The 24915-nt window shown below is 35.3% G+C and overlaps 1 protein-coding gene across 2 annotated transcripts in view; it reads left to right on the top strand.

Annotated features, from left to right (window-relative positions):
- Positions 1 to 24915, top strand: part of LOC123566552 (cotranscriptional regulator FAM172A homolog) — an 81123-nt gene that overhangs the window by 11983 nt on the left and 44225 nt on the right. For both annotated transcript variants that reach the window (XM_045360761.2, XM_045360763.2), the window contains 4 exons: positions 9038 to 9059; positions 9347 to 9403; positions 15192 to 15292; positions 23764 to 23829. In XM_045360761.2, the coding sequence (XP_045216696.1) occupies positions 9038 to 9059; positions 9347 to 9403; positions 15192 to 15292; positions 23764 to 23829 (246 nt within the window). The remainder of the gene's footprint in view (positions 1 to 9037; positions 9060 to 9346; positions 9404 to 15191; positions 15293 to 23763; positions 23830 to 24915) is intronic.

Genomic DNA, 24915 nt, shown 5'->3' with positions numbered 1-24915 from the left:
ATGTTACTGAATTCATTATTCCTTAATGTTACTGTATTTATTATTCCTTCAAGGTATATGGCCTCTATATTGGAATCATGCATATGTAGAGTGGATATCTCACTGTGTTTTTTCAACATCTTCTTAATAGCTTGGAGGGTTTTTATAAAACTAGCATCATTTGTTACCCTCATTCATAGAACATGCACATTGTGTGCACAACACATGTCACTAGATCAAAGGTCAAGGACACATTTATTGGTCAAAGTTCAATTAGGTCAAATTGTGTCTTCATATCTTCTTACCTGCTGAAATTCTCATAAAATTAGCATTCAGTGTGCATAACCCAGGTCACTCTCTCAAAAATCATTTTACTTTCCCTTTATTAGAAGGGTGTCTGTGGGTATTAGTGACCTAAATTTAAAGCTCTAGTTCAGAAATGTTCGTCTTGCTTTGTTTGTATACTACCTTCTTCTATTATCACTACCTGCTTTACTGGCATATCTTCTGAAATATTTTTCCAGCTAGTTAATTTTGATCAGTTTCTGTGTGTTTCTAATTATTTTAAGTGTTAGTGTTTTCTTGCTCAAGTTTTTTTTTCAGAATTAAATGGTAGTACTGTATGGTGACTACATCAGTAGTGGTATGTTTTGATCTGTCCAGTACCGTGAATACAGCCTTATCTGAGGAAAACAAAAAAAAAACAAAAAACTTCTCCTCAGTTTTGCTGATTACTACTTTTAAACATTCTTTCATAAGAATTTATTGGATCACAGTTTTCATTCTAATTATTCAATATAAAAGATTAAAACATTTGAGGAAGCTATGAAGTGGTAAAAACATGTCAGTTTATTTTGCAATTGTAGCATGAGGAAAGACAGTTGAGAAGAAAGCAGAAAAATGTTCACCATTGGTCTCTAACCTGTTAGCTTAGTAGTTTTTGCAAACACATATTATTTGAGATAGCCGCTTTATCATGTGTGACAACTAATCAGAGAAGATTTATTATCTGTAACAGTTTGGATAGCAACATAAATTATTCACATTTACCAGAGGTGTTCAACTTATGTTTGAATACTTGACAAAACATATATTATATTCAAGTTATGCCCTTTTTATATAAGATAAAAGTTTTTTATCCCCCGTAAAAGGCGGAGTGATATTGTTTTGGCTTTGTTTATGCGGATGTTCGTCAGTCTGTGTGTGTCAATCCAAAATAAAAAATGCTTGTAATTAAAAAAGAATTTAAGCTAGAATCACCAAACCTCACATAATTGTTAATTAGCACATGAGCTTTGCTCACACTTAGTATTATCTCCCTTGACCCAGTAAATACAGAGATTTTTCCCTTGATTTGTTTGGGAAAAAAAAAGAGAAAATGCTTATAATTCAAAAAATATTTTAGCTAGAATCACCAAACCTCACATGATTATTAATAATTATTAATTAGCCCTGCTGAAGGTAGAAGGATATTGTTTTGGCATTGTCCGTCCTGCATGCATGCGACCGTCTGTCCGAAATTAAAGATACTTGTAATTCAAGAAGTATTTAAGATAGAATAACCAAACCTCACAAAATTGTTAATTAGCACACACTGAGTATTATCCCCCTTGACCCAATAAAAGCAGAGTTTTACCCTTGATTTGGTAGAAAATTGAAAATGCATATAATTCAAAAAGTATTTTAATTAGAATCACCAAACCTCACATAATGATTAATTAGCACATGACCTTTGCTCACATTTAGCATAGTCAAAGCAGTTTTTCCCCTCGAGTTGGTAAAAAATAGGGATTTTTTACTGCATCTAAATTTAAACCTATTAATTGATTTTCATGAAACTTTGCACAAAATTGGATCACTATAGGGCAGTGGTGCATGCTTAATTTCACGAAGATGTCTTCAATAACCAGATTATTGTCCTTTATTTATTTTACAATGCATGTATTCCTATATAATAAAGTAGTCCGTTGATGGATCTTCATTAAATTAACACAAATATAGATTACTATAGGGTGGTGATTCATGTGTATCTTTCATCAGAATCTCTTCAGTAACTGCAAAGTTATTGCCCTTTAATTGTTTTTAATTCATAAATTCCCAGAAAATAAGTATCCATTGATGGATCTTCATGAAACTTATAGATCACTATAGAGCAGAGTTTTCCTGCTTGATTTTGTAAAAATTAGGAACCAACAAACCGTTGTGTATACTTGAAAATGAAATAATTTTCAAAATATACTCCTCTCATTTCACAAATCAACTTATTTGGCGGCTGCGAGGGATATATTTTCATAGAATTTTCTTATTTGTTCAGTATGCTTGTGTAAACCACACACACATTATCAGTATAGAAAGCCCCAAAGGAACATCTGACAGGAAATTGAACTATTTTTGTGTTTAGAAGATATACATTTGCTGAATACTGTTCGGAGGCAGCTACTTTTTTGGGCATTACTACCAAACATGTTTGGTAACAATTTTTGAAGAAAAAAAAAACAAAAACAAAAAAAACATATGAAAGCTCTTCAACAACTTCAATGCTGTTTCTTTGCTGTGAGCGGCAACAATAGCCATATCAAAACATATGGCTAGTATACTAGTGTAGTTACCACACAGTAAGTATACTAATTCTATAATTGCTCACACTCTGGTAAAGGGGTCCTTAAACTGAAAATAATTATGTTCTTAGTATAGCCTTTGCTTGCCTTCAAATGGTCAAAATATGTAAAACAGAGTGAATTACACCATTGCAACCAGCTCATACTCTAAAAAAATGAAATATAGGCATTTGCCTTAAGTCTTTGTCAGTGCTCATGAATATGGGCAAGATCAGCAAGAAATCATATATTATGTGGATAACAGCGACACATTCTATAACAATATGCTTGAAAAATTAAAGTTATGACAGTTTTTATTTTGGGATTAAGTAACATAAAGAGTGAAATATTGTCCGTAAGTATTGACCTGGCACTCATGAATATTCCGTATATTTCCGTAAATTAATTTTCGGTGTCCGAACATAAATAGCGATATAACTAAATATCATATATATCGTTCTTAATCGATATATTGTCACATGTGCAGGTAGCTGTGCGGACAAAGCGTTTACCTGCCAATATCAGGATTGTGGGTTCGAGTCCTACGTCTGACCATATCTTTTATTTCCCCCAAAGTTTATATGCAGACTAAATACTGCTCATTTGATCAAATGTATCGTGATATTTATGGTTCATTTATTAAAAGTAATCACATTTACCCGTTGTAAGAAGTGGAATAAAATTGTTTTAAAAGTATCTTGGATAAAAAGACAAATTACCTGTCACCAGCGTTCCAGAAAAAAATACAAGAGAAAAGAATTAAAATTCATGAAATATGATACATAAAATAATATAAACGATAACATTACAATACTTTAAATTGAAGAAAAACAAGCTCTATTCACGTAAGTGATTTCGAACCCATGGTAACGAACGTGGAAGTCAGACACGTTACCTCTACGCCACCGTGCCATCGATTAACTTTACATGTTACTTTAATAATGTAGATACTTTCAGGATACTAATATTGCGTAAATTAACAAAAAACGCCCGAAAATATTGGCGAAGATTAATGAGTGCCAGGTCAATACTTACGAACAATACTAATACCAGTTAATCAAATCAACATGTGACATTTCAAATGTAAACACCCTCAGTCATTGACACAGGTAACCCTAGATGTGCAACGGTTGAAGAAATTGCAATTAAAGATGGAAGATGTCTTACTGTATATTGCAGTTTGAATTACTTCCATTACACATAATACTTGGGTTTTCCACCAAAAATGTGTAATTCCACTGTATACGAGTTATAAACTTCTGTCAGTGATATTACAGCGCGTATGCCAGCTCCATGGGCTGGGTCACAGCTAATTTGCATTTCTCAGGATGCAGCATCAAAATAGAATCACTAAAACACTGATAATTTCTACTAATTAATGCTTTCTAAACTGATTTTGACAGGAATGAATATTCAAAAACTTTACTTTCTCCATAAATGTCATACATATACTATTAGATTGTTTCTATCTATGGAGCGTATGTCACATCGTAAAATATAAGACTGAAACTGGAGTGAATCATTTAGTAAAATACTTCAAGCTGAATCTGAATAATAGCTTACTGACAAATAACACCACTACTCATTTATCATACATGTATACATTCATGAGTATTACATTCAGGAAGTATTTTTACTGAGTATAAGAGCTGGAAAAGTGGTTTTTGTTACTACACTCATCTTTATATGTGATTAGTCCAGAGTGTCAAAAAAAAAAACAAAAATTGTTTTACTTTAAGAAAAGTACTTTAAATAGTTTTTCTTTTTCTTAAATCTATGTTAAAGTCACACACATGTATATTAGATAGTAGTTAGACGGTACCTGAATGTATCATTCTTGCAAAGGTCTTGTACGCTTTAGTAGTAGAACAGTAATCTTTAAAGTCCATGCATGTCATCTTTCATCCAATACTCATAGTGTTTTGCTTTTTAACTCACCTGAACTTGATGGTGGATGGTCCGACGTCCATCGTCCTTCGTCCGGCCTCTTGCGTCAACATTTTTACTTAAACATCTTCTCCTCTGAAACTACTTGTCAGAATAATACTCTTGTAATGTTTTATAATCCTGGGTCAAATTTGGTCAGTAGCATCCTGGCATGAACCTCTATCAAGTTTAACAAAATGGTTCACCTTTGCCCCTTTTAGGCTCTGCAAGAGCTAATAATAGAAAAACCTTTAAAGAACTTCTCCTCGTAAACTGCTTGATGGATTTTCATCAAACTTGGTCTGTAGCATCATTATAAGATCCTCTCCCATTTTTGTTCAAATGGGATCACTTGGCCCCTTTTAAGGGCCACTAGAGTTAAAATTAGAAATTGCTTTAAACGACTTCTTCTCATGAACTGTTTGATGAATCTTCTGCTAACATGGTCTGTAGCATCATTATAAGGTCTTCATCCAGTTTTATACAAATGGGGGCACTTGGCCCCTTTTAGGTGCCACTAGAGCTAAAATTAGAAATACTTTTAAACAACTTCTTCTCATGAATTGCTAAATAGATCTTCATCAAACTTAATATTGTAGCATCATCATAACGTCTTGTCCCAGTTTTGAACAAATGGGGACAGTTGGCCACTTTTTAGGGGCTACCAGAGCTAAAAATAGAAATGCCTTTAAATGACTTCTTCTCATGAACTACATCATTCACCAAAATTGGGGGCATTTGGCCCCTTTTAGGGGCTGCTAGAGTTTAAAATAGAAATAACTTTAAATAACATCTCATGAATTGCTTGATGGATCTGCATCAAACCTGGTCTGGAGCATCATTATAAGGTCCTTTCTCATTTTTGTTCAATTAGGGGCACTTGGCTCCTCTTAGGGGCCACTAGAGCTAAAAATAGAAGAACTGTTAAAAAAACTTTTTCTTATGAACTGCTAGATGGATCTTCCTAAAACTTGGCCTGTAGCATCATTATAAGGTCCTTTACCAAGTTTGTTCAATTTGGGGCAGTTGATCCCTTTCAGGGGCCATAAGAGCTTAAAATAGAAATACCATTAAAGTACTTCTTCTTACGAACCTCTTGATGGATCTTCATCAAACTTGGTTTGTAACATCATTATAAGGTCTTACGCCAAATTTGTTCAAATGGGGGCACTTAGGCCCTTTAGTGGGGCACTAGAGTTAAAATAGAAATACCTTAAAATGATTTCTTCTGATGGTTATATGCGTTTTTGGTGTGTGGCAGCAAAATATAGAAAAAAGCCTTTAAATTACCTTCGTTTAATGAACAGTCTAAAGGATTTTCACCAAACCTAGTTAGAAGCAAAGTCAGATGGTTAAGGTTCTCTTCAGGTGAGCAACTTAGGCCCATTTGGGCCTCTTGTTGAAATACCTATCATTACTATTAATTTTATTTTTAAGACAAATATTGCTACATGTACCGTATTTGAGACAAATTCTTAAACTGGCAAAAATATTCTTTAAATGATGGCAAAAATATTATTTCAGACAGCAAAGTTGGTTGCAAATCTGGCTTTTATAAACAACTGATTTTAGGCATAATGTGACTGCTATTTTCTAGATTACATGGTCTGTTTTATTCATTTTCATATTTTGGGATGTGTGTATTGTACTTTATGATTTTGATTTTTGTGCCATTTTTTGAAGAAAAGATGGCATACTGTTCTGCCGACGAGCAGGTCACCATTTTGTTTCAGAGGAGTGACTGGATAACACTTGAGATTTCATAATTCACAGAATGATTTCCTGTGGTTAGTGAAAGACCCTCTGAGGATCAGTTTTTAGCTCACCTGTCACAAAGTGACAAGGTGAGCTTTTGTGATCGCGCGGTGTCCGTCGTCAGTGCGTGCGTCCGTGCGTTCGTAAATTTTTGCTTATGAAAGTTGGTCAGAATGTTCATCTTGATGATATCTAGGTCAAGTTCGAAACTGTGTCACATGCCTTCAAAAACTAGGTCAGTAGGTCTAAAAATAGAAAAACCTTGTGACCTCTCTGGAGGCCATATATTTCACAAGATCTTCATGAAAATTGGTCAGAATGTTCACCTTGATGATATCTAGGTTAAGTTCGAAACTGGGTCACGTGCCATCAAAAACTAGGTCAGTAGGTCTAAAAATAGAAAAACCTTGTGACCTCTCTAGAGGCCATATATTTCACTAGATCTTCATGAAAATTGGTCAGAACGTTCACCTTGATGATATCTAGGTCAAGATTGAAAGTGGGTCACGTGCCATCAAAAACTAGGTCAGTAGGTCAAATAATAGAAAAACCTTGTGACCTCTCTAAAGGCCATATTTTTCATGGGATCTGTATGAAAGTTCATCTTGATGATATCTAGGTCAAGTTCGAAACTGGGTCACGTGCGATCAAAAACTAGGTCAGTAGGTCTAAAGATAGAAAAACCTTGTGACCTCTCTAGAGGCCATATATTTCATGAGATCTTCATGAAAATTGGTCAGAATGTTCATCTTGATGATATCTAGGTCAAGTTCGAAAGTGGGTCACGTGCCGTCAAAAACTAGGTCAGTAGGTCAAATAATAGAAAAACCTTGTGACCTCTCTAGAGGCCATATTTTTCATGGGATCTGTATGAAAGTTGGTCTGAATGTTCATCTTGATGATATCTAGGTCAAATTTGAAAGTGGGTCACATGCCCTAAAACACTAGGTCAGTAGGTCAAATAATAGAAAAACCTTGTGACCTCTCTAAAGGCCATATTTTTCATGGGATCTGTATGAAAATTGGTCTGAATGTTCATCTTGATGATATCTAGGTCAAGTTTGAAACAGGATCATGTGCGGTCAAAAACTAGGTCAGTAGGTCTAAAAATAGAAAAACCTTGTGACCTATCTAGAGGCCATACTTGTGAATGGATCTCCATAAAAATTGGTTAGAATGTTTACCTTGATGATATCTAGATCAAATTTGAAACTGGGTCACGTGCCTTAAAAAACTAGGTCAGTAGGTCAAATAATAAAAAAAACCTAGTGACCTCTCTAGAGGCCATACTTTTCATGGGATCTGTATGAAAGTTGGTCTGATAGTTCATCTTGATGATATCTAGGTCAAGTTTGAAACTGGGTCAACTGTGGTCAAAATCTAGGTCAGTAGGTCTAAAATTATTAAAATCTTTTGACCTCTCTAGAGGCCATATTTTTCAATGGATCTTCATGAAAATTGATCTGAATGTTCACCTTGATGATATCTAGGTCAGTTTTGAAACTGGGTCACGTGCGGTCAAAAACTAGGCCAGTAGGTATAAAAATAGAAAAACCTTGTGACTTCTCTAGAGGCCATATTTTTCATGAGATCTTCATGAAAATTAGTGAGAATGTTCACCTTGATGATATCTAGGTCAAGTTTAAAACAGGGTCACGTACCTTCGAAAACTGGGTCAATAGGTCAAATAATAGAAAAACCTTGTGACCTCTCTAGAGACCATATTTTTCAATGGATCTTCATGAAAATTGGTCAGAATTTTTATCTTGATAATACCTAGGTCAAGTTTAAAACTAGGTCACTATGTCAAATAATAGAAAAAACGACATCATACTCAAAACTGGGTCATGTGGGAAGAGGTGAGCGATTCAGGACTATCATGGTCCTCTTGTTTTGAAGGGGTCAAGGTCATGGTGACTGAAAACAGTTTAAAATTGCTCTTGTCTGTGACTAGTAGACTTTATAGTATAGTAGTCGCAACTTGACTGCGATGGTTGACCTTAGGCTGATTATTCATATCGATTATTTCATTAGTATGAATAAGGGGTGCTTAGGGTATCCATGTATATTTATATGCAGTAAGTTTGTATACAGTGCACTCCTTTTCAATAATAGTTTGTGCCTCATTATGTATTATAATACAAAGGTCAACCATCGGGGTCAAGTTGCGTCCACTATACATGACTTTTGTTAATATTATAGGGTCTGTAGGTAAAGGTCAAAACTGCCAGGCATGCAGAATGTTTTCATAATAATAACTGGAGATTACAGCAGTCAAACTTCATTCTTGGGGTGTTTAGGTCCAGTATAATTGTGACTGAAAATTACATATCAGGCCATAATTGCGATGGGGGATGAGGTTTGAGGCATATGCGTTTTACTAAAAGCTCTTGTTCATATTTTGATCATTCTGTTTTCTTAATTTTGCACAATAAAGCATGATGCTATTAAGGTGCATGTGTAATGGGCGCAACAAATTTAATGCAGAAAAATCAGGAAAAGATACGCAGGTGTAATGGTCGCAACAAATTTAATGCAGAAAAATCTAGAAAAAATATGCATGTGTAATGGTTGCAACAAATTTAATGCAGAAAAATCTGGAAAAAATATGCATGTGTAATGGTCGCAACAAATTTAATGCAGAAAAATCTGGAAAAAATATGCATGTGTAATGGTTGCAACAAATTTAATGCAGAAAAATCTGGAAAAAATAATGTTGATGTATAATGTGCAGTAGGAATGACCAAAATATTTACTTATTCTACTTTTTCCATTTTCAGAAGAAAATTATGACAGAGGAGGGTAAGCGTGTTTCACTGTTGTATATCATCATTGACTGACTTTCTTTCCATCTTAAAGTTTACATTTTCCCTTAAATATAATATTTTGTGGTCTTTATTTCGGAAAAAAAAAGGATTTCTTTTTTCAATAACATAAATTCAGATGAATTTATTCAAAATGTTCGCTACAGAAAAATGTCAGAACACTGTTTTTTGTATAATGCTTTTATTAGTAAAATTGATAGTGATACAACTAAGATTAAGTAATTGGAGCATATTTTTTCAAATGCTGTATATTCTCTGTTACAGAGCCAGTGTATGAATTTGCAAATAATTTGGAAGACTTTGGATACTTCTTCAATGAGGGTAACAGTTGTATATCTATATTTAATATCTCTGTTATAATCTGATCAAAACTGTTGTCTTAGAAATTCATATGAAACTGTGCTGTCATGTTATCTTTTTCTTACTTCATATTTCTTCAAAGTTATACATTTGACATATTGCTGTGAGAACTATATGATCACTTGAAGATCCATGCTGGACTAACTAGGGTTATATGAGGAACATTACTTGTTATACGCCCGAAGGAAGGTATTATGTTATACCCCCGGTGTCCGTCTGTCTGTCCGTCCGTCTGTTAAAAATTTTGTGTCCGCTCTGTAACTCTTGAACCCCTTGAAGGATTTCAAAGAACAAATGTTCACCACACCGAGACAATGTGCAGAGCACATGTTTTGGGTGTCTAGCTTCAAGGTCAAGGTCACACTTAGGGGTCGAATGTCATATCAGATTGTTTCATGTCGCTCTGTAACTCTTGAACTGCTTGAAAGATTTCAAGGAAACTTGGCACAAATGTTCACCACACCGAAACGACTTGCAGAGCGCATGTTTCGGATGACTTGCTTCAAGGTCAAGGTCTCACTTAGGGGTCAAATGTCATATATGACTTTGCTTTGTGTATATTGCTCTGCATTGCAGTGCTCTTGTTTTTATTTGGCAGATCCCTTTTTTGTTCACTTACAATAAAATTTTTTTGAATTACCGTATAACTCCGTATTAACGCCCCCCTCTAATTAACGCCCCCCACGTTTTTTGGGGAAAATAAAAAAATCTTACCTTCAAAAATTGGTCCTAGATCCAACACAATAATATCCAGATAATAACAATTCCATAACAATACAAATGAATTTTTAAAAAAAACACTTTATTAACACAAACTTTTAAACACGTCAACAGGCATGGCACAAATAAATCTACTGTGTGTATTAAAGTACTGAATATGCCACGCTATAAACGCTACAGTATTGATCGAATTTAACTCGGATGATGTCACTTAGACTTTACACAGATTCCCAATACGATTACGTATCGGGTTATGTCAGTGCATAAATTGGGATGAATAGGGGGGCGTTTATACGAGTTACTGACATTGTTCGGATCAAATTTTTCGTAAAATGCATCGCCCCTGGGGGCGTTTAAACGGGGTTATACGGTACTTTCCTTTTATGTTACTATAAATAGCTTATTTTGAAACTTTTTTATTATTGGCCGTAGGGAAAAACCGAGCACTTTTCTGTGGTACAACATGTATGGTACCTCCAATTTTTAGGTGTATTTTGACATACCTGTACCTGGTAAGGATTTTTTTGTGGATTTAGAATTTTTTTTTTTTATTTCTTCCCTTTGTTGTTTCTGTCCTTTGGGCTTCAACAGTTCTTTAAATTTTGCTGCCATCCTCTGATGTAACCCTTTGGGCGTATATTGCCTAGCTTGGCAGAGCTCTTGTTTCAGTTTGATACATACAGGCTGTGGAGCTTGATGTTTATTAGTCCCATACATCTTGAAAACCAGTTTCGGGGACTATAGGAATGCACTTTTCTGTCCGTCATTCTGTCATTCCATCCGTCCTCAACTTCTTGTCCAGTCCATAAGTCTGTCATTCATGAAGGGATTTTAATATTACTTGGCACAAATGTTCCCCATGATGAGATGATGTGTCGTGCTTAAAAGCCAGACTCCTGGCTCAAAGGTCAAGGTCACAATTGGAGGTCAAATGTCAACAGGGCTTTTTTTCCTGTCCGGTCCATAATTCTGCCATCCATGAAGGGATTTTAATTTTACATGGCACACATGTACCTCATAATAAGATGATGTGTCATACACAACTTTCAGACCCCTAGCTCAAAGGTTAAGGTCACACTTGGCAGTCAAATGGCATGAACATGGACTGTTTCATGTCCGGTCCATAACTCTTGTCATTCATGAAGGGATTTTAATATTACTTGGTACAAATATTCCCTTTGATGAGACGATGTGTCATGCCCAAAATCCGGAGGTCAAGGTCACAATTGGAGGTCAAAGGTCAACAGGTATTTTTTCCTTTCCGGTCCATAACTCTGTCATCCATTAAGGGATTACAATATTACTTAGCTTAAATGTTCCCCATGATGAGGCGATGTGTTATGTGCAACACCAAGAACCATAGCTTAAAAGTCAAGGCCACACTTGGAGTTCATTTAAGGTCAATATGATTTTTTTCCTGTCCGGTTTATAACTTAGTCATGCTAAACAGGATTTAGATATCAGTTGGCACAGACAACATGTTATGCGCAAAACTCGGGCCCTTAGCTGAAAGGTCAAGGTCACACTTGGAAGACAAAGGCCAAAAGGTTTTTTTTCCCTGTCCAGTCTGTAAATCAGCAATCCTTAAATGAATTTTAATGTTACATGGCACAAATGTTCACCACCATGAGTTAGAGTGTCATACGCAAGAACCAGGTCCCTAGGTCTAAGGTCAAGTTCACACTTAGAGGCCAAAAGTCAGATACAAGAATGACTTTGTCCAGAGCATTTCTTCTTTATGCATGGAGGGATTTTGATGTTACTTGGCACAAATGTTCACCACCATGAGACAGATTGTCATGTGCAAGAACCAGGTCCCTAGGTCTAAGGTCAAGGTCACACTTAAGAGTTCAAAGGTCAAACTCAAAAATGACTTTGTCCAGAGCATTTCTTCTTTATGCATGGAGGGATTTTGATGTAACTTGGCACAAATGTTTACCACCATGAGGCATTCTTGTCTTTAGAATTACTTCCCTTTGTTTTTACTATAAATAGCTTTTATTGTATCATTTTTATTACTGGCCATAGGGAAAAATCGATACCATTTTTCTGTGGTACAACATGCATGTTACATCCCATTTTTAGGTGTATTTTGACATATCTCTACCTGGTAAAGAGTTTTGTTTGGATTTGTATTACAATTTTTTTTTTTTTTTTTTTTTTTTTTTTTTTTTTTTTTTTTAGCTCACCTGCTCAGGTGAGTTTTTTTGATCGCTCGATGTCCGTCGTCCGTCGTCTGTCGTCCGTCAACATTTAGCTTGTGTATGCGATAGAGGCTGTATTTTTCAACTGATCTTCATGAAATTTGGTCAGAATGATAACCTTGATGAAATCTAGGCCGAGTTCGAAAATGGGTCATCTGGGGTCAAAAACTAGGTCACTAGGTCAAATCAAAGAAAAACCTTGTGTATGCGATAGAGGCTGTATTTTTCAATTGATCTTCATGAAATTTGGTCAGAATGATTGCCTTGATTAAATCTAAGTCGAGTTTGAATGTGGATTATCTGGGATCAAAAACTAGGTCAAATCAAAGAAAAAACAATGTGTATGCGATAGAGGCTGTATTTTTCAGTTGATCTTCATGAAATTTGGTCAGAATGATTGCCTTGATGAAATCTAGGTGGAATTTGAATATGGGTCATCTTGGATCAAAAACTAGGTCACTAGGTCAAATCAAAGAAAAACCTTGTGTATGCGATAGAGGCTGTATTTTTCAATTGATCTTCATGAAATTTGGTCAGAATGATTGCCTTGATTAAATCTAAGTCGAGTTTGAATGTGGATTATCTGGGATCAAAAACTAGGTCAAATCAAAGAAAAAACAATGTGTATGCGATAGAGGCTGTATTTTTCAGTTGATCTTCATGAAATTTGGTCAGAATGATTGCCTTGATGAAATCTAGGTGGAATTTGAATATGGGTCATCTTGGATCAAAAACTAGGTCACTAGGTCAAATCAAAGAAAAACCTTGTGTATGCGATAGAGGCTGTATTTTTCAATTGATCTTCATGAAATTTGGTCAGAATGATTGCCTTGATTAAATCTAAGTCGAGTTTGAATGTGGATTATCTGGGATCAAAAACTAGGTCAAATCAAAGAAAAAACAATGTGTATGCGATAGAGGCTGTATTTTTCAGTTGATCTTCATGAAATTTGGTCAGAATGATTGCCTTGATGAAATCTAGGTGGAATTTGAATATGGGTCATCTTGGATCAAAAACTAGGTCACTAGGTCAAATCAAAGAAAAACCTTGTGTATGCGATAGAGGCTGTATTTTTCAACTGATCTTTATGAAATTTGGTCAGAATGACTGCCTTGATGAAATCTAGGTGGAGTTCGAATATTGGTCATCTGGGGTCAAAATCTAGGTCACTAGGTCATATCAAAGAAAATACTTGTTTAAACTTTAAGAGACCACATTTTTGGTCCAATCCTAATGAAAATTGGCCAGAATATTTGTTTCCATGAAATCACGAGGTCAAACATGTTTACACTGTTATGGTATGTTTCTCAGGTGAGCGACCTAGGGCCATCTTGGCCCTCTTGTTTTTTTTATGCCCCCGAAGGGAGGCATATAGTTTTTGAACCGTCTGTCCGTCTGTCGGTCTGTCAGTCTGTCAGTTTGTCCGCAATTTTCGTGTCCGGTCCATATCTTTGTCATCGATGGATGGATTTTCAAATAACTTGGCATGAATGTGTACTACAGTAAGTCTACGTGTCGCGCGCAAGACCCAGGTCCGTAGCTCAAAGGTCAAGGTCACACTTGGACATTAAAGGATAGTGCATTGATGGGCGTGTCCGGTCCATATCTTTGTCATCGATGGATGGATTTTCAAATAACTTGGCATGAATGTGTACCACAGTAAGACGACATGTTGCGTGCAAGACCCAGGTCCGTAGCTCAAAGGTCAAGGTCACACTTGGACATTAAAGGATAGTGTATTGATGGGCGTGTCCGGTCCATATTTTTGTCATCGATGGATGGATTTTCAAATAACTTGGCCTGAATGTGTACCACAGTAAGACGACGTGTTGCGCGCAAGACCCAGGTCCGTAGCTCAAAGGTCAAGGTTACACTTAGACATTAAAGGATAGTGCATTGATGGGCGTGTCCGGTCCATATCTTTGTCATCGATGGATAGATTTTCAAATAACTTGGCGTGAATGTGTACCACAGTAAGACGACGTGTCGCGCGCAAGACCCAGGTCCGTAGCTCAAAGGTCAAGGTCACACTTAGACTTTAAAGGATAGTGCATTGATGGGCGTGTCCGGTCCATATCTTTGTCAACCATGGATGGATTTTCAAATAACTTGGCATGAATGTGTACCACAGTAAGACGTGTTGCGCGCAAGACCCAGCTCCGTAGGTCAAAGGTCCTAAACTCTAACATCGGCCATAACTACTCATTCAAAGTGCCATCGGGGGCATATGTCATCCTATGGAGACAGCTCTTGTTTAGGATTAACTTCCATTTGTTATTACTATAAATAACAGTAGAGAAAATTAGGTGCCTTCCAGTAGGGGACTTTGTATTGCATGGCAATACTTCATTCACTTGTTTCATTTTAAATCACAACAGTTTAATTTGGGAGGACATGGTAGGACCTTGGATAAATTCAAACATAGAAAGCACATGGTAGAACCACAGATCTTGTAGCCATTTGAATGACTGTCTTCTTAAAGAATTCAACCGTTGTAAAGTTTGAAACAAATTACATGGCAAAAGACAGAAAATTTCTTTCCCATAACATTTTGTACAGATTGGTCGATTTAATATTTTGATGATAAGATGAACAGGAATGTTGTAGATTGACACAACCACGAAACCCACAATAATTAATCTCCCATGTATATTGCTTATTTCATAGTACAGTGGTAAATTAAATTGTCCAGAGCATTAACATATATACATCAAATACAAAAGGGCTTTACCAGTGTGTTTGCTTTGGAGAAGTTACACTGTAGTTACAGTATAAAGATTGTCTCCAAGTTATGATTAAAATGTATTCTTTTTAAATGTTATAGAGGGTAAGCTGCGGAAGAAAGGTACAGATGAACCGTTTGAGTTTAATGTTCAGGAAGGGAACCACCATTATAATCAGAAACATTACAATGCACTAGGTGATGTAAGTACATTACAAATACTTGATGATTAAGGACAGTACAACACACTAGGTGATACGTACATGATGATGTAAATACATTACAACACACTAGGTGATGCGTACATGATGATGTAAATACATTACAACACTTTAGGTGATGCGTACATGATGATGTAAATACATTACAACACACTAGGTGATGCATACATGATGATGTAAATACATTACAACACACTAGGTGATGCGTACATGATGATGTAAATACATTACAACACACTAGGTGATACGTACATGATGATGTAAATACATTACAACACACTGGGTGATACGTACATGATGATGTAAATACATTACAACACTTTAGGTGATTTAAGTACATTACACTATAGTAGATTATGTAAGTACATTACAATTGACCAAGTGATATTTACAAGTACATTACAAAGTACCAAGTGATGTAAGTACATTACAATACTCTTGATGATTTAAAAACATTACAACACTTTAGGTGATTTAAGTACATTACAACACTTTAGGTGATTTAAGTACATTACAGCACTTTAGGTGATTTAAGTACATTACAATGCACTGGATAATTTAAGTGTAATACAATGTACTTCATGATGTTAGTACAGTTGATGATTTAAGGTAGTAGAGGTGTAATAGAGTACCTCCTTTTTGAAGAGTATTCAATTCCTAACATAAATCCACTTTTACTGCAATTCTCAGGGGGCGTAGGTTCAAGCCCTATTTAGACCAATTTTTTTTCTCATATTTTTCATTTTTAGCTCATCTGATTTTTTGAAAAAAAATGATGAGTTATTGTCATCACTTGAGCGGTTGTCGGCGTCGGCGTCGGCGTCTGCGTCGGCGTTGCCTGGTTAAGTTTTATGTTTAGGTCAGCTTTTCTCCTAAACTATCAAAGCTATTGCTTTGAAACTTGGAATACTTGTTCACCATCATAAGCTGACCCTTTATAGCAAGAAACATAACTCCATCTTGCTTTTTGCCAGATTTATGGCCCCTTTTGTACTTAGAAAATATCAGATTTCTTGATTAAGTTTTATGTTTAGGTCAACTTTTCTCCTAAACTATCAAAGCTATTGCTTTGAAACTTGGAATACTTGTTCACCATCATAAGCAGACCCTGTACATCAAGAAACATAACTCCATCTTGCTTTTTGCAAGATTTATTGCTCCTTTTGGACTTAGAAAATCAGTTTTCTTGGTTAAGTTTTATGTTTAGGTCAGCTTTTATCCTAAACTATCAAAGCTATTGCTTTAAAACTTGCAACACTTGTTCACCATCATAAGTTGACCCTGTATAGCAAGAAACATAACTCCGTTCTGCTTTTTGCAAGATTTATGGCCCCTTTTGGACTTAGAAAATATCAGATTTCTTGGTTAAGTTTTATGTTTAGGTCAACTTTTTCTCTTAAACTATCAAAGCTATTGCTTTGAAACTTGCAACACTTGTTCACCATCATAAGCTGACCCTGTACAGCAAGCAACATAACTCCATCCTGCTTTTTGCAATAATTATTGCCCCTTTTGGACTTAGAAAATCATTTTCTTGGTTGAGTATTATGTTTAAGTCAACTTTTCTCATAAACTATCAAAGCTATTGCTTTAAAACTTGCAACAGTTTTTCACCATCATAAGTGGACACTGTACATCAAGAAACATAACTCTATCCTGCTTTTTGCAAGAATGATGGCCCTTTTAAGACTTAGAAAATCATGGGTAGGACAATATTTCTATTACACAAAAAAAATCAGATGAGCGTCAGCACCCGCAAGGCGGTGCTCTTGTTTTCTGTTAAGTTTTTACTTCTTTCAAGACCTATGATTGATTTATTGTACAAAAATTGAGAAACATAATTTGATAAGCGTTTTCTTGCTGTTCAAAGTGAATTTACAACTTAAACAGAAGGGGTAGAGTTACACATCTTTAAAAATATTGAGTTACATGTGGTAAAAGTTCTCTATTTTGCTTTCACTCTTTAGATTACATATTGTGGAAGAAATTTAGGTAGGTTTTACGTCTGCCCCAAGGTCATTCTTGAATGAAGTAAGAAAAATTCAAAACAGAAACACAGGATTCGACCTCATTTTTTCAATGTTGAAGTTAGAATTCTGTATCATTAAGTCCGTTTACTTGAAGAACCCTAGATAAAATGATACTCATATTTTTATTTTGTGTTTTATAATTGTTTACCAATAGTTTGATGATTCTTTTATTAAAATTAATGGTAAAGTGAGTTCTCTGCAAACGTTTTGTAAAGTGGTCATCACTTTGAAATTTGTCTCTACTTGAGCTAGGGGAGATACCATAAGTTATACAAAATTTTGAAAAAACGGCACGGTAAATGTTATCAAAAAATTGCAAAGCAATGCGAAACACGGTTTTCTTTAAGAATATACCAAGCAAATGCTATTTTGTAAACATTGCTATTACACCTCTACTACCTTAAATACACAATGTCTTAGTTATAGCTGAATACATTTTGATTCAAACTTAACTCCAAGAATTATAAAACTGAAACTGATTAATCTATATTATATCCCTTATATATTTAAATGGCTTAGCTAACTTTACTTTTTACCCTATCCTCCCCCCTCACACCACCCAATTTTTTAGGGTGCACTAAGAATTGCCCTTGTCTGTCCGTCTGTCAGTGCAAATTTGTGTCGTGCATATCTCAATAAGTATTTGACCTGGAGTCATCAAACCTCACAGGATTCTTATTCAGCACGGGAAGTTGTTTATCTGATGCTTTAATTTGAATCTCACACAGTCAGACCAGAGTTATCTCACACAGTCAGACCAGAGTTATGACTCTTAACTTAGTCAAAAATATTTATGCATAAACAGGGCCTAAATTTGTGTCGCATGTATCTCTTTTGTTAGAGATATCCCTCAGCCAGCCTAGAGTTATGGTCCTTGACTTAGTCAAAAATATGACTGTATAAAAGGGCATTAATTTATGTGTTTAGCACATATCTCAGAAAGTATTTGACCTAGGGTCATGAAACATCATAGGAATATTATTCAGCATATGAAGTTGTGCACCTGTGATTTTGTTTCAGATTTATTTTAGTCAGACCAGAGTTATGGCCCATGATTGTCAAAACTATGCACAAAAGTCATATGAGTTTGTGTGGCAGATATCTCAAAAAGTATTTGACTTAAAGAGTCATAAAACATTACGGGAATGTTATATAGCATGCGAAGTTGTGCACCTGGTTTTCTTTTTGAGATTTTACTCAACCAGACTAGAGTTATGGTCCTTGACTTATTAAAAAATACGCATAAAGTGCTTATAAGTTTGTGTTGCATATGTCTTGAAAAAATATTTCACCTAGAGTCATGAAATTATTTTCCATCATGTGAATTTTTTTTATTTCACTTTGCAAGACCAGAGGTTTGTCCCTTGAGTTAGTCAAAAGGTAAAAGTTTGTGTCCCATGTACATCGAAATTTACTTTACCTGCAGTCATAAATCATTAGAAGAATAATATATAGCATACGAAGTTGTGCACCAGGTGTTCTCTTTGGGATTTCACTCAGCTGGGCCAGAGTTATAAAAAATACACATAAAGTGCTTAAAAGTTTGTGTTGCATATGTGTTAAAAATATTTTAGTCATGAAACCATGTACAGTGAAAGGAGTAGGGGGCACCTATGTCCTATGGACACACATCTAGTTTGATGCAATTTCACCACATCTCATTTGTTACTCAGATTCCTGGGATTTGATTCAAACTGTTGTCCAACAACACCATCCAAGTCAAGGACATTGATCACTGCAGTGATAGCTGTAGTTTCCTCCAATATGCCTTACTTCACTATCCACCATCAAAATAGTCGAGCGCGGCCTCCTCTGACAGCACTTGTTCATTTTGTTGAGTCGGCTAAACGCTGTCAAGCGTTTGACGAGTCCTTGCTATCGCACGATTTCTCATTCTTAAATGGCCTCACAACACAGCGAAGTGATGTAGTTCCATTGGATTGTCTCTAATTTCAAAGAGTTCTTTGATCAAATGAAGTTCATTTATGTCAGTCCTATTTGCTATGACCAATATACGATGTAATCTGTCATATTTATGACTTGTAATTGTGCAATACTCGGATAAAGCCACGTATTTTCTTCCGCGGTAACTCATTAAGCATACACACGCATAACGATTCTGCGGGATTTGGTAATACATTTGCGCATATGATTATGGTGACGAATTTTATGCCCTTTTGTCACAAAATAGCAAATATGATGTTCACAAATTCAAATAAAAACTGCATATTAACTTATTAGCCAAATTATCCATTTGTTACCCTGTCCGTTTCAAAAAATAATATTTAAAATCATTGCGCAAATAACAAATTTATTGTGCTGTGCATTTTATGAATTGCGCAGACTTACAAAGCTTGCGTAACATCCAGCGAAAGACAAAATATCAAAGAGTTTACCACATCGATGAAATTAAATTATGAGAGCTTCATTTTAAATGACCCGAATAAGATATGTGCAGTACGTTAATTCTTCCGCGAGACTTCGCGGATGAATCCTAACTACATTCTGGACACTTCTCGGCGAACACGCGTGATCTGTTTATAACAATTCTTCTACGACTTTGCGTGGGTTGAATTTTGCAGTCAGTAAACGGATAAATTATCGGAAGAAGAAGCTCTTACTGGTTTGTTTAGTTACTACTGATATCAAAAATGATATTAATTCTTATTTTTCGAGAAATAAACAAATCGGCGAAACATTAAATTGTATTTTCTTGTAGTTTTTGAAATCGAAAGTAGATCGTCTATGTTTGGCTGCTTTGACGAAACAAACTTTTTTATGAAAAGATTTAAATAAGAGGTAATTTAACCGTAAACTTCAATAATAGATACTGCCAATTGCTGCTAAATGTCCGCTTATTGTTGAAACTGGAGATTTTGGCGGTATAAAAGAAAGTGTAATCATATCCGGATATAATACTTTGGGTAAATATCGAGCTGTGTTATGAAATTCAAACATTAAAGTAACAGACATGATAGATATTATTGTAACAGAAATGATTCTAGAATTTATTTTTATAATACATACATAGAATCAATATCAGACTTATATTCTAGTGCTGAGGCATGACCTGAAAGTAAAAATATGAAGTGACAGTCATTCATACTTTGAATATTGTAATACTAAAAAGAATCTAGGTAATGTTTAGAAATTGAAACATAAAATTTTCAGTTAGAAATCGCACCAAAGGCTGTATCAAGGGTCTACATTTTCAAAATTTCCTTGTGGTGATACCACAAACCCTACTTGCAGGAGGGGGTATCCTCCCACACCCTCCCCCCATATTGCCACTTTACAGTTTGATACATTTGCCCTTTTACCACCTGCCACAATGCCCATTTCAAAATCTGACTGCAGTTCAAAGCGGGAAGGAACACCCCTCCCCACACCCACCCTGCTACCGACCACGTAAAAATGGCTCAAACATTTTTTCAGCCCAGTCTGGGCCTGTTTGTCTACATGAATCAAAACGGATAATTGAAAGTACATAGACTTGGGGACTACTGACATGGTTTTGAAGGGGTTAACAGGTCTGAAATAGAATAAATGATGGTTTTAACTAAAAAAGAACTGCATTTATTAATATTGGTTATCTTTTCCGAAATTGGTAGCTAGTCCGAGTAACTTCTCTAAGTTTCGAATGCGCAATTTTCCTGTCAGTGTAAACATTCATGACACTATATATTGACACTCAGCAACATTTACATATCTTTAAACGCAAAAGTAAGTATACTTTAAATTCACATCCCTTATAATATGATTGAACAATACCTAGCGTGTGGCACGGTTATTGCCAGGCCCCTTATCTGTAAAATATCTGAACAGTTCTTTCGTCCATCCGTTACAAATTGTATGTGGCAATCCGCGCTATAAAATTTCAATATATAAATTTTCATATTCAAATTTTATCATGTGCGAATATATACCAGCCGATAATTGCCTGTTTTGGTAATGCCGGAGGCAAATGTTTACTGGAAAAATATTTATAGTCATGGGCAGTATCTTAGTGTCACCTGTCAAATGGTAGTTTGTACTTTCAACATTTTTATTTTTGCGAACCACTCTTCAATTTTAGAAAAATATATTGGGTTTAAATACTTGTATAATGTCAGTCAAAGTTTTACTAGGCATCGATTGAATGTCCATTTCATCTATTGTAACAAAATCTCTGTTCAGTTGGGAAAAAAAACTAAAACCAAACTGAAACTAGTAGACTATACTACCACTACATCAATCATTAGCCGACTCTCAGGCCCTTCAGGCCTTTGATTTCTATATATCCTCCATACATGTTAATGCTTTTTGTCAGTCTGCATTTTCACCTGCTCAAATCTCCCACTCCATTTTTAGCTCGACTTTTTGAAGAAAAAGTAGAGCTATTGTACTCGTGTCGGCGTCGGTGTCGCCGTTGGTTAAAGTTTTTGATAAAGTCAGATATCTCTGTTACTATCAAAGCTATTGACTTGAAACTTAAAATAGTTACTTACTATCAAAGTCACACCAGGAGAAAGAATTCCCATAACTCTGATTTGAATTTTGACAGAATTATGCCCCTTTTTAAGTTAGAATTTTCGGTTAAAATTTTGATAAAGTCAAATATCTCTGTTACTATCAAAGCTATTGACTTGAAACTTAAAATACTTATTTACCATCAAAGTCTACACCAGGAGAAACAATCGCAATAACTCTGTTTTGAATTTTGACAAAATTATGCCCCTTTTTAACGTAGAATTTTTTGTTAAATTTTTTGATAAAGTCAAATATCTCTGTTACTATTAAAGCTTTTGGCTTGAAACCCAAAATAGTTATTTACTATCAAAGTCTACACCAGGAGACACAATTCCCATAACTCTGATTTGAATTTTGACAGAGTTATGCCCCTTTTTAACTTCGAATTTTTTTACTGGCAAAGCTCTAATTCAGAGTCAAGCACTGAGAAAACTGGAGCGCGCTGTCTTATGGACAGCTCTTGTTTCATTTCATGCTCCTTCCACTTACTGTGGTAAACTTGTTTACCATTTTCAGTTCTGTATTAACAAATAGTTTGAAATACTTAACCGTACTGTTCTGCCAACAGCTCAAAAACTTTTTTTAACTATCAAATATCCTCTTTTTTTTTGTTACAAGTAATACAGTTTTATTCTTCCTCTTTGATGATATATTTTGAACCAATAAATTGAAAGAAAATATAGTTGTGACTTCCTGAATGATCTGTTTATAGTCATGTCTTACTACATACAATTATATAAGTGTATTTTAAGGACACATTATGTCAATTGTTAGACAGTGGGTGACTGTTGTTGTTTCATAAAAATATTGAAACATTTACAAGAATTCAGAAAACTGTCAATTTTTGTGCAATATGACTTTGCACTTGTTTATAAGGCAAAGTGAAAGTCATGAGGCTAGACCAAATAACATTTTCTGATAGGGTTTAGAAACATTGATTGTTAGTCCCCTACCAGGCCTGAGATCTGTTATGATGACTGTAGGATTGCACTTTTTCTTCCTTCATTCTGTCTTCATTTACGTGTCTACTTCATAACTGTCATGGATCAATGGATTTTAAAATTACTTGGCACAAATGTCCCCTATAATGAGACAATTTGTAATTGTGCAGACGCAGAACCAGACCCTTGGCTCAAAGGTAAAAGTCACACTTGGAGGTGAAATATCAATATTTTTTCCCTCTGTGCTCCATAACTACACAATCCATGAAGGTATTTTAATGTTGCTAGGCACAGATGTACACATAATGAGACAATATGTCTTGCTTGCCTCCCAGACCCCTAGCTAAAAGGTTAAGGAGGTCATTAGGTAAAATTAACAGGATCTGTTTCGAGTCTGCTCCATAATTGCAATCCATCAGGAAATTTTGATATTTAATTTACTGGACACAGATATTCCCCATAATGAGATGGTGTGTTCTGCCCATCTTCTAGATTAAAGGTCAAGGTCACACTCTGAGGTCAAAGTTTTTAGGTAATTTTTCTTGTTCAATAAATTTACAGTGTACAAAATGATATTCAAATAACATGGCACATAAATTCACCATAACAAGACCATGGGTTCTTCTAACTCTGACTAATGTATCACAAAGTTTAATGCCACACTTGTAGGTCAAAGTTTAACAGGATCTGTTCTTCGTTTGCTATATAATTCTGCCCTCCATCAAGGTTTTTAATATTACCTAGTACAAATGGTCCCCATAACAAGATGATGTGTCATGTGACCCAAACCGATGGCTCAGAAGTCGAGGTCACACTTAGAAATCAAAGGCTTCAGATCATTTTCCTGGTCCAGTTATCAGATCATGCAGTTATGCTGCAGTTGAAAGAAATAGCCTTTTTCCGGTAGGGAACTCTGTACTGCATACTTTATTCTTTCGTTTTTATGGCCTTTGATCCTATATTTTTTCAACAGATTATTACAGAGAAGATTTACCAGATGATGGAGAAGGATTACAAACTACAGAGATCGTACCTACCGGTAAATACCTTTGTTTCTATTATACCCCCAGGTGAAAAGAATATGCGGACTACTAGGGATTGACACTAACATTGGTCCCTTGGTCTGTTGACAGTAAATATTTGGGAACTGTAAATCCAGAGATCTAGCAGAACTACCAAAGATTTAGAGCTTGTCGGGTTAAATTTAAGTAGCTTGAATAGGAGGATGTGATTGTAAGAAATACTGAAATTTTCTGTGTTTCAATATTGTAGTATTTATTGAAAACATACATATTACTTGTAAGTGAAAATAGAAATTTTCATAGAAGTAAATAAATATGTTTGATTTTGTCACTAGATATTTTGGAGACCATTAGATTTTAAAAGAAAGTTATCTTCAAGTTTAGGCCACTAGAAAAGAAATAGTGTTAACCTCAGGGCTACATTAGTCACCTGTTTTTAGCTCGACTATTCAAAGAATAGTCTAGCTATTCTACTCACCCAGGCGTCTGCGTCAGCATCACACCTTGGTTAAAGTTTTGCTTGCAAGTACATATCGCTATCATTTAAAGACATATAGCTTTGAAACTTATTTTTTCTTTTTCTAGGTCAATTACCAACCTCACTGGGTCAAGTCCCATAACTCTGACATGTATTTTGAGCAAATTATACACCCTTTTGGACTTAGAAAATCCTGGTTAAAGTTTTACATGCATGTTACTATCTCCAAAACTAATGCAGATATTGAATTGAAACTTCACATGTGTCTTTGGGGTTATAAAACTAGTTGATAGCATCAAGTCCCATAACTCTGACCTGCATTTTGGCCAAATTATGCCCCCTTTTGGACTTAGAAAATCCTGCTTCTGGGACAACCATTCGAATAGTCGAGCATTGGCTGTCTTATGGACAGCTCTTGTTTATATTTTGATGGGTCTGTGTCGACTATCCTTAGTCTGGTGTTAGCTTTTCATCTTTAAACAACATCTTCTCCTGAACCTCTTGATCTTCACCAAACTAGGTCTTTAGCATCCTTGTAAGTTTGTTCAAATGATTCCACTTGACTTGTTTTAGAGGCCCCCAAAGATAAAAATAAATTACCCTTGAAATGACCTTTTCTCTTTAA

Source organism: Mercenaria mercenaria, chromosome 8 (genome assembly GCF_021730395.1).
Source record: "Mercenaria mercenaria strain notata chromosome 8, MADL_Memer_1, whole genome shotgun sequence".
Taxonomy (NCBI): domain Eukaryota; kingdom Metazoa; phylum Mollusca; class Bivalvia; order Venerida; family Veneridae; genus Mercenaria; species Mercenaria mercenaria.
The sequence above is the reverse complement of the archived record's forward strand: the minus strand, read 5'-3'. Positions and strand labels throughout refer to the sequence as shown.